The sequence below is a fragment of the Marmota marmota genome, unplaced genomic scaffold (assembly GCF_001458135.2).
Source record: "Marmota marmota marmota unplaced genomic scaffold, marMar, whole genome shotgun sequence".
Lineage (NCBI taxonomy): Eukaryota > Metazoa > Chordata > Mammalia > Rodentia > Sciuridae > Marmota > Marmota marmota.
The window spans coordinates 7,380,704-7,392,690 of record NW_026000223.1 but is presented as its reverse complement, the minus strand read 5'-3'; the positions used below and the strand labels follow the sequence as shown (position 1 = coordinate 7,392,690).

At 50.6% G+C, this 11,987-nt stretch overlaps 2 protein-coding genes across 2 annotated transcripts in view; one reads left to right on the top strand and one right to left on the bottom strand.

Moving 5' to 3' along the window:
• The first annotated feature begins 92 nt into the window (after positions 1 to 92).
• On the top strand, positions 93 to 4,580 carry Brf2 (BRF2 RNA polymerase III transcription initiation factor subunit). The gene is made up of 4 exons (XM_015501262.2): positions 93 to 246; positions 885 to 944; positions 1,871 to 2,192; positions 3,532 to 4,580. Exons 1-4 carry the CDS (start codon positions 93 to 95, stop codon positions 4,256 to 4,258), a joined length of 1,263 nt encoding a protein of 420 aa, XP_015356748.1. The 3' UTR covers positions 4,259 to 4,580.
• A 229-nt stretch (positions 4,581 to 4,809) lies between these two features.
• Adgra2 (adhesion G protein-coupled receptor A2) overlaps positions 4,810 to 11,987 on the bottom strand; it is a 37,855-nt gene continuing 30,677 nt past the window's right edge. Inside the window, exons 9-14 of the mRNA XM_015501221.2 lie at positions 10,386 to 10,604; positions 9,529 to 9,656; positions 9,091 to 9,214; positions 8,445 to 8,590; positions 7,885 to 7,974; positions 4,810 to 7,643 (exon numbers count right to left, since the gene is read on the bottom strand). Coding sequence (XP_015356707.1) covers positions 6,371 to 7,643; positions 7,885 to 7,974; positions 8,445 to 8,590; positions 9,091 to 9,214; positions 9,529 to 9,656; positions 10,386 to 10,604 — 1,980 coding nt within the window. The 3' untranslated portion in view covers positions 4,810 to 6,370. The remainder of the gene's footprint in view (positions 7,644 to 7,884; positions 7,975 to 8,444; positions 8,591 to 9,090; positions 9,215 to 9,528; positions 9,657 to 10,385; positions 10,605 to 11,987) is intronic.

Genomic DNA, 11,987 nt, shown 5'->3' with positions numbered 1-11,987 from the left:
GTAAGGGTCCCTTCCTAGTCTGATAACACAGTTGCTGTTGCGGACGCTGAAGTGAGTATCCAAGGCTTCAGCGACGTTGCGCAGGTGGTGAGATGCCGGGCGGAGGCCGATGCCCCGACTGTGGTTCTACTGAACTCGTGGAAGACTCTCACTATTCGCAGAGCCAGCTGGTGTGCTCTGATTGCGGCTGCGTGGTCACCGAGGGGGTACTTACCACCACCTTCACCGATGAGGGCAACCTCCGAGGTACCTGTGTTTGCCCTTTCCTGGGCCCTGGAAACAACCTGGGGCGGTGGAGGGATTTCTTCTTTTCTCCCTCACTTTCCTAGACACGCGCTCACTTAATTGTGGGAGAAAACGGCCTAAAGTGAATAAATGAGCTGAGGACATCAGGGACTGCCACTCATCTGTGTTTTCTTAGTACCTAGAATGATGTCTGGCATATATTGTAGGTATAGTCAATCTTAAATAAGTGAAATTAAGGAAGTTCTACCTAGATGCCAAATCAAATGATTGTTGAAAGATTGTGGGTAAATTCTTTAGGAATACAGTACATGCCAGTATCCCAAGTAGTTTTAGCATTGGTGAACATCTCTTTTTTATTTTTCTTTGATTTGTAAGTCCGTGATCAGTGCAGCCCTCAAAGTATTCAGCGAGATGACTGAACCTTCCTCAGTCATTGTGCATTTGATATTGCTTGTGGACACAGAAGACCAAATGGACTTTTACCTTTGCATGCAGGGGCATCTTCTGTGAAACAGGGAGCAGCAGATGTACAATGATTTGAATTCTGTTCCCTGACCTTGTGTGTGTGTGTGTTTGGGGGGTGCAGAGTTCTGATGAATAGAGCTTAAGCCTGATGTTTGTTGTTCATTATTTTACAGAAGTAACATATTCTCGAAGCACAGGGGAAAGTGAACAAGTTAGTCGCAGCGAGCAAAGAGGTGAGAATCACTTTTATGACATAATGGCTTTAAAGAAAATTATCCTGATGGCCCAGCCCATCTGTGTGTTTTTTCTGCTTTCCGCATTAAGGTAGAATATAAGAAAATAATAATTAGAAATAAAGGTTGGGAGCCAGTTGGTGGCACACACCTATAATGCCAAGCTACTCAGGAGACTGAGATTGCAAGTTTGAGGTCACCCTGGGCTACTTTGAGACCCTGTCTCAAAATAAAAAAGGGCTGGGGGTGTAGCTCAGTGTCAAGAGTGCTTTTTTATCCCCCAACCTTTTTTTTTTTAAGTGGGGGACTTAAAAAGAAAGGTGGGGGTAGTTCTGAGAACAAGAGAGAGAGAAAAAAAGAATAATAAAGGTTGGGAGTGGTTGTGAGAGCAAGAGCAATTCAGTATAATAAATTTGGATATGTTTGTATAGAGTATATCTGAGGTAGCCTCAGGGAGTCTAGGTAATACTTTGGCTTTAGGGTTGAGAGTGTAGTTTTGTGGTAGAATGCATGCTTAGCATGCGTGAGGCCCTGGGATCAATTCTTAGCACCAAATAAAGAAAGAACTTTAAAAAAAAACTTTGGCTTGGCCATGAATCAAACAAGCCTCCAAAAAAGTGGTGACTTATTTGTGACTTCTTTTTGCAAATGTTTCTGTACCTTTAGAATGACCACACCGGAGCTGAATTGTAGCTCAGTGGTAGAGCTCTTATCTAGAATGTGTAAGGCCCTAGGTTTGATTGCCTGTACTCGAGGTGGGGTGGGGTGGGGATAGGAGAGTGTTCTGTCCATGCAGAAAGGTATATCATTTTTGCATTTGGTATCTGTGACAGGTTTAGCAGAACTGAATGAAATTTTAGCCGAACTTGCTAGGAGATACACACTAGTTCTTTGACCTTTCTGACTCTTGCTGTGGGTTTTCCTAGGTCTCCGCCGGGTGAGAGACCTTTGTCGAGTTCTGCAGTTGCCACCAACGTTTGAGGATACAGCAATTGCTTACTACCAACAGGCATATCGGCACTCTGGCATCCGAGCTGCTAGGCTGCAGAAGAAGGAGGTGTTAGTTGGATGCTGTGTTTTAATCACCTGCCGGCAGCATAATTGGCCCCTAACCATGGGAACCATCTGTGCCCTATTGTATGCAGATCTGGATGTGTTTTCTGGCACATACATGCAGATAGTGAAGCTCCTGGGGCTGGACGTGCCATCCTTGTGCCTGGCAGATTTGGTGAAGACTTATTGTAGCAGGTACCTGCCTAGGAAGAGACACTGAGATGGGTTATATCCTTATACCTAAATTCTTTTTAACTGAAGGGTTTTTGTTTGTTATCAGAGCCCAGTTAAAAGGATGTGGAAGAAAGAAAACTATCTTGTGCCCACTACTAATAAGATTAATACTGTTATATGTTTCTAGAATTTTGTAAGTTTCAAATTTCATTGCTTTCACAGCAACCTTAATGATGTAGGAAAAGTAGTTCTTTTTTTTTTTTTTTTTTAGAATTTTAGTATTTATTTTTTAGTTTTCGGCGGACACAACATCTTTGTTTATATGTGGTGCTGAGGATCAAACCCGGGCCGCATGCACACCAGGCGAGCGCGCCACCGCTTGAGCCACATCCCCAGCCCCAAGGAAAAGTAGTTCTTAACCTTGGCACAAGGCTGCTGTGTTGCACTGCTCCTGTTACATGCTTTATGAATGGCAGTTCTGGGAATTGCATGGTGTGGGGCATGTGTGGCTGTGTGCAGTGCCCTGCCTCAGCAGGATCATCTGTAAGTGGAGCTGAAAGGATATTAGTTAATGGAAGGACTGGGGTTAGAAGCTAAGTCTTTTTTTTTTTTTTTTTTTAAGTAGCTGAGTTCTTTTAGTTTGTTTTTGTTTTTCTTTATATCAAGGATTGAACTCAGGGGCACTTGACCACTGAACCACATCCCCAGCGCTATTTTGTATTTTATTTAGAGACAAGGTCTCACTAAGTTGCTTAGGGCCTTGCTATTGCTGAGGCTGGCTTTGAATTCTAGATCCTCCTGCCTCAGCCTCCCAAGCCACTGAGATTACAGGTGTGCGCCATCACGCCCAGATTATTTTTTTCTAACATGTATAGTAGATTCCCAGCAGCAGCACCACCACCACCACAACAACAAAAAAGTAATGGTTAGGGGTGTAGCCCTGTGGTATAATGCTTGCCTAGCATATGAAAGACCCTAGGTTTGATCCCCAGCACCTAAATATATGTGTGTGTGTGTGTGTGTATAAAATAATGGTTGAAGCTTGATTACTTCCTAGCTAGATGACTAGGGGCTGAGTTTCAACTCTAAATGCATATAACTGGGTACATTTTTATGAAGATGAAATGAGAGAACATTGTAGAGCACTTAGAATAGTGACTGACAGGGAGGTGCTCAAGTGATAGTACCTTGATGCTTTCTTCGACTACCTCTATGAATTTGCTATCAGTAAACTTGAGTGTTCCCAAGAGGTCAGAATAGCTTTCCCTCCTTGAGTGGCCTGCCCTTCCTCATCCTGACAGAGCAGACTACCCCACCAGCCATCATCATTGAGAACTGACCCTTATTTTGCTTATTTCAGCTTCAAACTCTTCCAAGTCTCCGCATCAGTGCCAGCCAAATACGTGGAAGACAAAGACAAGATGCTGTCTCGAACCTTGCAACTGGTAGAACTGGCAAATGAGACGTGGCTGGTGACTGGGCGGCATCCCTTGCCTGTCATCACTGCAGCTACTTTCCTGGCATGGCAGTCTCTGCAGCCTTCAGATCGTCTGACATGTTCCCTTGCCCGATTTTGTAAATTGGCAAACGTGGACCTCCCATACCCTGCTGCATCCCGCTTGCAGGAGCTGCTGGCTGTGTTGCTGCGGATGGCTGACCAATTGGCATGGTTGCAGGTTCTGAAACTTGACAAGCGGTCTGTAGTGAAGTACATTGGTGACCTTCTCCAGCACCGCCACATGCTGATCCGCATGGCCTTTCGGAATGGAACAGCAGAAACAGAGGAGGAGAAGGAGCAGCAGGGGCAAGGGCAGGAGCAAAAACATGGAGAAGAGGAGGTGGGGGATAGTTCCTTAGATCTGTGCAAGGGGAAGAGGCCAGCTAGTCCTGCCCTTCTTCTCCCACCCTGCATGTTAAAGCCTCCAAAGCGGATCTGTCCTGTACTCCCTGTATCCACAGTTACTGGAGATGAGAACATCTCTGATAGTGAAATAGAGCAGTATTTGCGTACCCCTCAGGAAGTTAGGGACTTTGAGAGAGCCCAAGCTGCTAGCCGAGCTTCCACAAGTGTCCCTAATCCTCCTTGATGCACAGCCCACTGGAGGTACCTTACTTCCTGACAGCAGCTGGATAATAGGCCTGTCAAATTCAAGGAAATAGGCATATACAAGCCCTTGGATATTGTCTTGTGTAAAGGGATCAAGAGTGGTACTACAGTTAGTTGGACTTGAAGTCCTGGAGTAGAAACTGGGAGGAGTGACTGTAAGTGGGAAAGAGTCTCCCTTGGTGCAGATCAAGTTGCATATGTTCACATTCTGTGGGATGTGAACTGGCTTCCTGCCTGATGTGGAAATGCCAGCCTCTTTTGCCCTCGTTTGCATTAAACACATTGACAGTTTTGCAGGCCTAGTATGGCTGCCTTAGTGGCACTTCTGTGGGGTGGCTGGTACTGTCAGTACTATCCAGCCTCAAGAGCAATAACTGGAGAATTCTTTGCCCCATATCCATTCTAGGTACTGGTGGGTTTGTGTATGGTGTCATGAAATCCTTTACCTCATTAACAAAAGGACTGTGTGTTGTCTATGGCTATAGCTCAAAGGGTCTTGCAAATTTTTAATATATTAAAACAAGAGGCATCTGCTAGAAAACATTCTATTGTATAAAACCCGGGCTTTTAAAAACATGTTTTCTTTGGCACTTTTCATTCCCTCCCTCCCCTTTCCCCAGAGTATTGCAAAAAGCTCTCCAGTGCTAAGGCATTGGCAGGGTATGTAAACAGCAGCCAGCGTATGTGGAAGAATAATACAAAGCTTTTTTTTTTTTTCCCCCTAATATTGTCTGTGCAGCAAGCATAAATAACAGGACCCATCTCAAGAAGCATGGGTTTCTCCCTTCCCCTGTGTCTTCTTCCACTTGGTGGTCAGGCCAGGGTGATATGAAGACAAGGAGGGGACTTGGACCAGATTTGGGTTCCCTGTTGCTATTCACAAGCCCCAAGGTTCCTTTTACTTCATTTGGTCCTGTAGTAAAAGACTGGTGGTTGCCATTTAGGTTGGGGAAAATATGGGTGCTGAAATTTTAAAAGTAGTGAAGGCACTGGCCCTTGATGAGCTGCAGGAACCCTAGCCATCACCTCTAGGTTGGGCTTGGGCTTCTGAGTCCAGGAGCTGGTTTGACATTTGGGGGTTTCTCCCTACTGTGGAATTGAGAAAAAGATTATGGGGTGACTCTTCCATGTGGCTCATGGAGGCAAGGAGATGTTCTTCCTTGATGTTGGAAGGCCCAGACTGGGAAATAGTTCTTAATAGAACAATAAGTGCTTTTCCAGACACCACCTGCAATGTTAGGGTGGAGCTGCACTTCAGAGCATTTGTAGATTCCACCCATATCCATGTACCAGCTCCCTCCACTTTCTTAAGCCCATGGGGCATGTGGCAGAGTCAGCTTCTCAGGTGTATGGCCTAGGCTTTGTCCTGAGGCACTGTTGCTGAGCCCTGCTGTAGGGTTTGTGTACCACTCCATGGGGATGGTGTCTGTCCCTAATTGTGCACCCCCTCTCCCCTAGGACTAGCTGATTTGCAAAGCTGCCTTTTACACTGCACCCTCTTTATTGCATAGTTAATCCCAAAAAGCAGCACCTGTTACCTGACACCTGGCTCATGTGCTAGGATGGCTCTCTCAGCCAAAACCTGGGGAGGAAAGAGGCCCAGGATCTAGGCAGTGATCCACCCACCTTGCCAGAAGAGGGCGATGAGGAATAATGTGGTTCCCAGGCTACCTCCCTTCATCTGTGTCTCTCTAGTAAGGCAGTGTGGATGGGACTGTGGGGAGAACTTAAAAGCCCACCTGGGCTGTGCGGTGCCCTTCACTCTATTTGCGGTTACTCCATAGACTGATAAGGCTTTCTCCCTTTTCTGGGAAGCCACCAAGAACTTGACCATCAAAACTGGCCTGAGCTGGACGGACATGTATCATGCTTGTTTCTAGGATTGTCTGTCGCTACTGCAGTGGTGGCCCTCCAGGCATGTGGCAAACATCTGCCAATCTCCTCCCAGCCTCCACGGGACTAAAGCTGGTGGGCTCACATGCAGCCATCGGGATGGCCACCTCAAACCTGTTGACGTACTGGTAGACGTCTTTCAGGGCCCCGGTATGAGCCCTTGTCACCGGCCTATACTAAAGCGTCCCCCGCCCCTGCCCTAGACGGTGGTTTCGCTCTTCCAGAGGCCTGTCTTCATGCAACCGCCCCCAGCCACCTCTGCGCCTGTCATGTTGACGTCGTCGTACTTGCCCCCCTTGGGGGCACCGTTCAGGTTGGCTGTGTTGAGCGGGTACGAGCGGCGCTTGCTTTCTTTCTCCAGCGCGCCGCCACCTTTGAGATTGTCGCGGCTGGCGCTGCGGCGCTGACCGGGCCGCCCGGTCTCGGGGAGTGGTGCGACGCTGGTGTCGCTGCCCTCGGACGGGGTGAGCATGGGCTCGCCCTCCAGCGGGAGACCGGCGCCTGGGCTGTTGCGGCTGCTGCCTGGGTAGCTGTCGGAAGGGCTGTTGTGCAGGCTGCCGCTCTCGCTGGATAGCAGCTCTGGCGCCCCGGGGGCCGCTCCTGCACGCAGGGCCTTGAGCCGGTTCTTGCCCCCAGCTTCCCCCGCACGGTGCCCCTTGGCCCGACTCTTGTGCACTCGGCGCCCATGGTGCAAGTTGTTGGGGTGGCGGGGAACAAGGCTCCCCCGGGAGCCCGTGGGCTCTGGCTCCCCTTCCCCACGTGCTGCAACCCCTGCCTCGCACACCTGACTCTGGGCCAGCTGTAGGTTGGTGAGCTTGCAGGGGCCCAGTGGTGGCATGTGGCCGCTGCTGCCGCTGGGAGAGGATTTGAGGGAGGCGGGCCTCTCCCCCAGCACTGGGGAACCGTCCTCTAGGGGGGCGGGCAGGGCTCGGGGTGGGGTGTGGGAGGCCGAAGGCGAGGCAGGAGGACAGCAGGCACGCCAGGAGGCCCTAACGTCCCTGCGCCTGGCACAATGATGCGTGAAGACGAAGAGGCCCAGGGCAGAGGCCGCCACCCCATACAGACAACTGCACACTACCCGGGGCAGCCAGCGCTGGGACACTGCCAGAGCCCCGCAGGCCCACATAGCCAGGTACAGGAAATGTGTGGTCATCAGCGCCCCCAGCTGGACTCCCGGAGAATAGAGGCCGTCACCGTCCTCAAGGGGCCCGGGAGTCGCCACTCCAGCGCTCCCGGTAGCCAGAAGGGAGCCTGAGTCACTCAGAAGGGCGCCGCTGCTCCTGAGTCTGGTGGAACCCCTCATCTCCTCTCCAGGCTCCAAGGAGATCCTGCTGTTGCCTGCCTTTGTGCTCTGTGCCAGAGGACCCCGCAAATGCAGCCCTGCACACAGGAAGTAGATCCAGGTGATCAGCAGAATCAAAGCTACCGGGATGTAGAAGGCTCCGAGGCTAGGACGCCACACCAGCCAGCAGCTGAGGGGAGACACAGAGGCAGTGGATGAGGAGGAGCAGCACATCTGACGTGGGACCCACAAGCCGAGATGGTTGGGGAGATAGGATATGGGAAGCGCAGAGGCAGCTCTTGGCTTAATCAACATGCATGAGTTTAGGTGGGGTCCCTGGCAAGGTAGGCCTGACCAGTTATGCCTCCCTATGGTATAGAAGGCATCCAGCGACCATGGGTAGGTTTGGGGCAGAAGGAAGTGGTGCTCACTAGGGACCGTGGTCCCGGTAGTTGTGGATGTTGACTGCAGCGGTGATGCCACAGATGATGAGTGGAATGCCTCCAGCAATCAAGTAGAACCTGGAGGGGAATGGGGTTTGGAGATCAGCAAGATGGGAGAAGGAAAAGGAGATCCAGGAACTCCAAACCCTTGACCTGATATCTTTGTCCCAGCCTCTTTCCCCTTGAATCTTGTCAGAATTGTTTTTACCAGAGATGCTGGCTTAATAGGTTCCTACAGGACTTGACCAAGAACAATCTTGCTCTCTCTGACCCTAAACAGTGTAGAAAAGTCCCAGCTGCCACTCAGGTTTTCATGATCCCTGTCCAATGTCTTTTGGAGTTACCTCCTTCCCTGACCTTGTCACATCTGAAAAGCTTGCAAGATGCACCCACTCCACAGCCCGTGTAACCTGTCTGCACCAAGTGCATTGCCTCTTTGGAGAGTGATCTCCAAGGATCTTGCATCTACTCTGCATCCACCCTGGGAGCTTTGCTACACCAGCCTGAGTCCCTCTCTGGTTGCAAAGCTGACAGTTGAAAGTATGTACCGGAGCATGGGGCGGGGAGCAGGCGGGGCAGGGTCCCCTTCTTGTGGAGGGGGTGCCCTCCAGGTGAGCTCCTTGTGCAGGACTCGGGCCTTCACCCCCATCCAGAGCAGTGTGGACAATGAAGAGTAGTGCAGAGTGATGCCCACCTGCAGGGTCAAGGCACTGAGGCTGGGGGACCTGGGCTGCTATGACCGGGCAACCTCAGAGCCTCCGCCCTGCCAGTATGCTCCCACCCCTCCCAGTGTTTCCAGCCCCCACTCCCACAGCTCTTTCTCTTTACCCAGATCATGACCTAGATACTCACTAAGCTTCTGTATCTGTTGCTATTCCCTCTGCTTCCACCCAGGGTTCTCTCCTGCCCTACATATTCTCAAGCCCCCTGCCATTGCTGTCTGGCTTGTCCCTAACCCACCTCCATTGTGATCCCCACTCTCCACTTTGAAGCCCCATCTCTTATTTTCTCTGATCTGGTTCTTACCATGCCTTCTCATTCTCTATGCCACCTCCACTCACCCTCCAAGGCTGGCAAAGAGAGAACAGTGGAGCTGGAGCCTATTCCCATGAGCCTCTTTATTGCTGTACATCTCCCTACTCTAAGCCTAGGTTGCTATCACTCATCCTGGGGCCCCTAGCCCTTTCTACTTACCGCCTGGCAGACCATCTGGTAGTTGGTGAGTGTGATGCCCCCGGCAAAGACAGCAGAGGTCATGGCCATGTGGAAACACAGGTTCAGCAGCATGTGCCAACCCTTCCGGGACACATGAATAGAGCTGCCCCAAAAAGAGTCTTTCATTAATGGGCTGTCCAACACAAGGTAGACCTATGGAGTCTCAAGGACACTGGAAGAGCTAACGGGGAGGGGGGGAAGGCAGATATCTATGTATGTGCATGTGTGTGTGAATGTGACCAAGGCCACAGGACAGAAAGTCCTTAACTCCCCAAATAATTCTCCAACCTTTAGATACAATGCTAGACAAGAACCTGGCTAAGTCATGTGGACCCACCTGAGAAAGAAACACCTGCCAGTCCTTGGTGACACCTGCTCCCATCCCCCCTCACCCTCCTTTCCTGCATCAGCTCCCACCTGTGGTTGAGGATGTAGGTGATGATGGTGGAGAAGAGGCAGAGCAGCAGCAGGGCTGTGCACGGGTACACGACAGGATGCAACCCAGCCCCAGAGCCCCCTGCCTCCCTGGGGAAAGCACTCAGCTCCTGGGAAAGAGGAAGTAAGTAAGAGTAACAAGCCAACCTGTTCAGTCCCCACCCAGGCCATTTTCCTTCTTCCCGAGCCCTGCTAGCATGGAACCTGAGAGTTGGTTGGTGCTGAGTCCATCCAGGTAGGCCCAGATGGAAACATCAGGACATCCACTCTCAGGAAGTCAGCTTTAGGGAATACTGAGAGTCTACTGCCTGCCTTCCCCCTCCCAGTGTCCTGCTTTTCTGGGAACTTTTCAAGAGGAAGAAGGTTCTGTCTGTGACATAGCAGCATGCCGGCTCCATATCTTAGGAAGTCGAATCAGATAAGGAAATGGAGAAGGTTCTGTCTGACACAGGAGCAAGCCAGCTTAGCATCTGAGAAAGTATGGTATGAAATGTGATGAGGGAGGGGATGATCAGAAAGAGGAGAAAAGTTCCCAGATTTTTTTTTTCCACTTTAAGAATCTAGGTCTCAGAAAATACAGGATGTGAGAGTCAGACTGGGTAGTTTTAGATCCATCTCTCTAGAAAAGGGCAAAGAGGTGACCCTCCCTGGCCCTGAAAGACAGGGATATGGGAGAGGCCAGAGACCCATTTTCCACGAGTCCTGACAGTTATGGGGCTCAACAAGGCTGCTATCCTTTCTGTATTTCACCGTGGTCCCAGGCAATCAGAGGACCCCATCACTACCTCCTGTACTTGCTTGCCCTTGCCTTCCCACCTTCAGGCCCCATTGATACCCACCATGAGGACGGCCACGTTGCCCAGGTGCTGGCAGTGTAGGGAGCTGACATTGGGCTGACTGGAGCGGAGCCGACAGCCCTCAGAGCTCCATCCCCCAGGCCCCTCCTGGCTCCACCAAGCTGCCATGGGGTCAGCCCCCTCAGCCCAGTGCCGAAGTGAAACAGCCACAGGTTCAGTCAGGTTTCCCACGCCACAGCCACCTACAGGGGAAAGGGAAGTCTACATGGATACACACAAGGCTGCCAGGGAGGCTGGATCAGTGGGGAGGAAGCTGCAGCTGCAGTAGCTGCCAGAGATGCATCAGACCCCTGCTGGGTGGGGCACTGCTGGCCTTCAGGGCAGAGCTGGATGCCAAGTATGGACCTCAGTCTAACTTGGGAGACTGGATAGGGGTGAGTGAGGAAAAGAAATAAACATATAAGTGCTTAGAGGAGGTCTACTCTAGGTGCCCAAGGAGAGGTGTTGTTGTCCTCCAAGAAGAGCCAACTTGGACTGGGGTGCTCAGGGGCAGGGAGAGAGAAGTTAATGTGGAGGGAATAAAGATCAGATGATGCCAGGCACGGTGGCGCATGCCTGTAACCCCAGAGGCTTGGGAGACTGACAGGCAAGATCATGAGTTTAAAGCCAACCTCAACAGCTTAGCAAGGCCCTAAGCAACTCAGCAAGATCCTGTCTAAATAAAATATGGAAAAGGGGGCCTGGGGTTGTGGTTCAGTGGTAGAGCACTTGCCTAGCATATGTGAGACACTGGGTTCAATCCTCAGCACCACATAAAAATAAATAAATAAAAGTATTGTGTTCATCTACAACTAAAAAAAAATCCTTAAAAAATACAAAAAAGAAAAAAGGTTGGGGGATGTGGTTAAGTGCCCTTGAGTTCAATCCCCAGTACCCCCCCAAAAAAATCATGTAAAAGGAGGAGTCTGTTGTCTCCTGAGAGGGAGGGAAAGTTGGTACCATGTCAGGAAGGTGGGTTGGAGTGGACAAGGAGGAGGGTAGGAAGGAGGCAGGAGGGACATTAATGGAACAGATGCTTGTAAAAGCAGAAGAGGGTGGTTAGCTAAAGGGTGTGTGTGTGTGTGAAGGTATTCCCAACAAGAGAGAGGGGCCCTGAACAGAGGGTCAAGAAGGAATCTGCCTGAGACACAAAACCATAGACTCCTAAACCACCCACCTCTCTGCACACAGTTCAGTGAGCCCATGAGGCTGCTGACGACGACTCTGACCTTCCCAAAGGTGGTTCTTATCCTTTGAATCTTGTTGGAAACCTCACTTTTCAGAAAAGCCTTCCCTAGCCTCTAACTAAGTTCAGCTGTTCCTCATAACTAATGCTCCAGACACCTCACATGGCCGTTCACTTCCAATGACTTCTTCAATACCTGTCTTCTTTGCTGAAGTGTGTGTTTCTCCTAGACAAGGACACAACTGTCTGTACTCAGGTGTGTCCCAATCCCAGCACAGTCTGGCACATGTCAGGTCCTCAGTGAGCATTCCTGGCCAGAATGGAAACAGCCTATTCTAAGAATGGGAAGGGAACCCCAGAGAGGTGACAGCAACACCTTCCGGCTGTGAGAAGGTCCTGCAGCCAAGTCACGTAGGCCC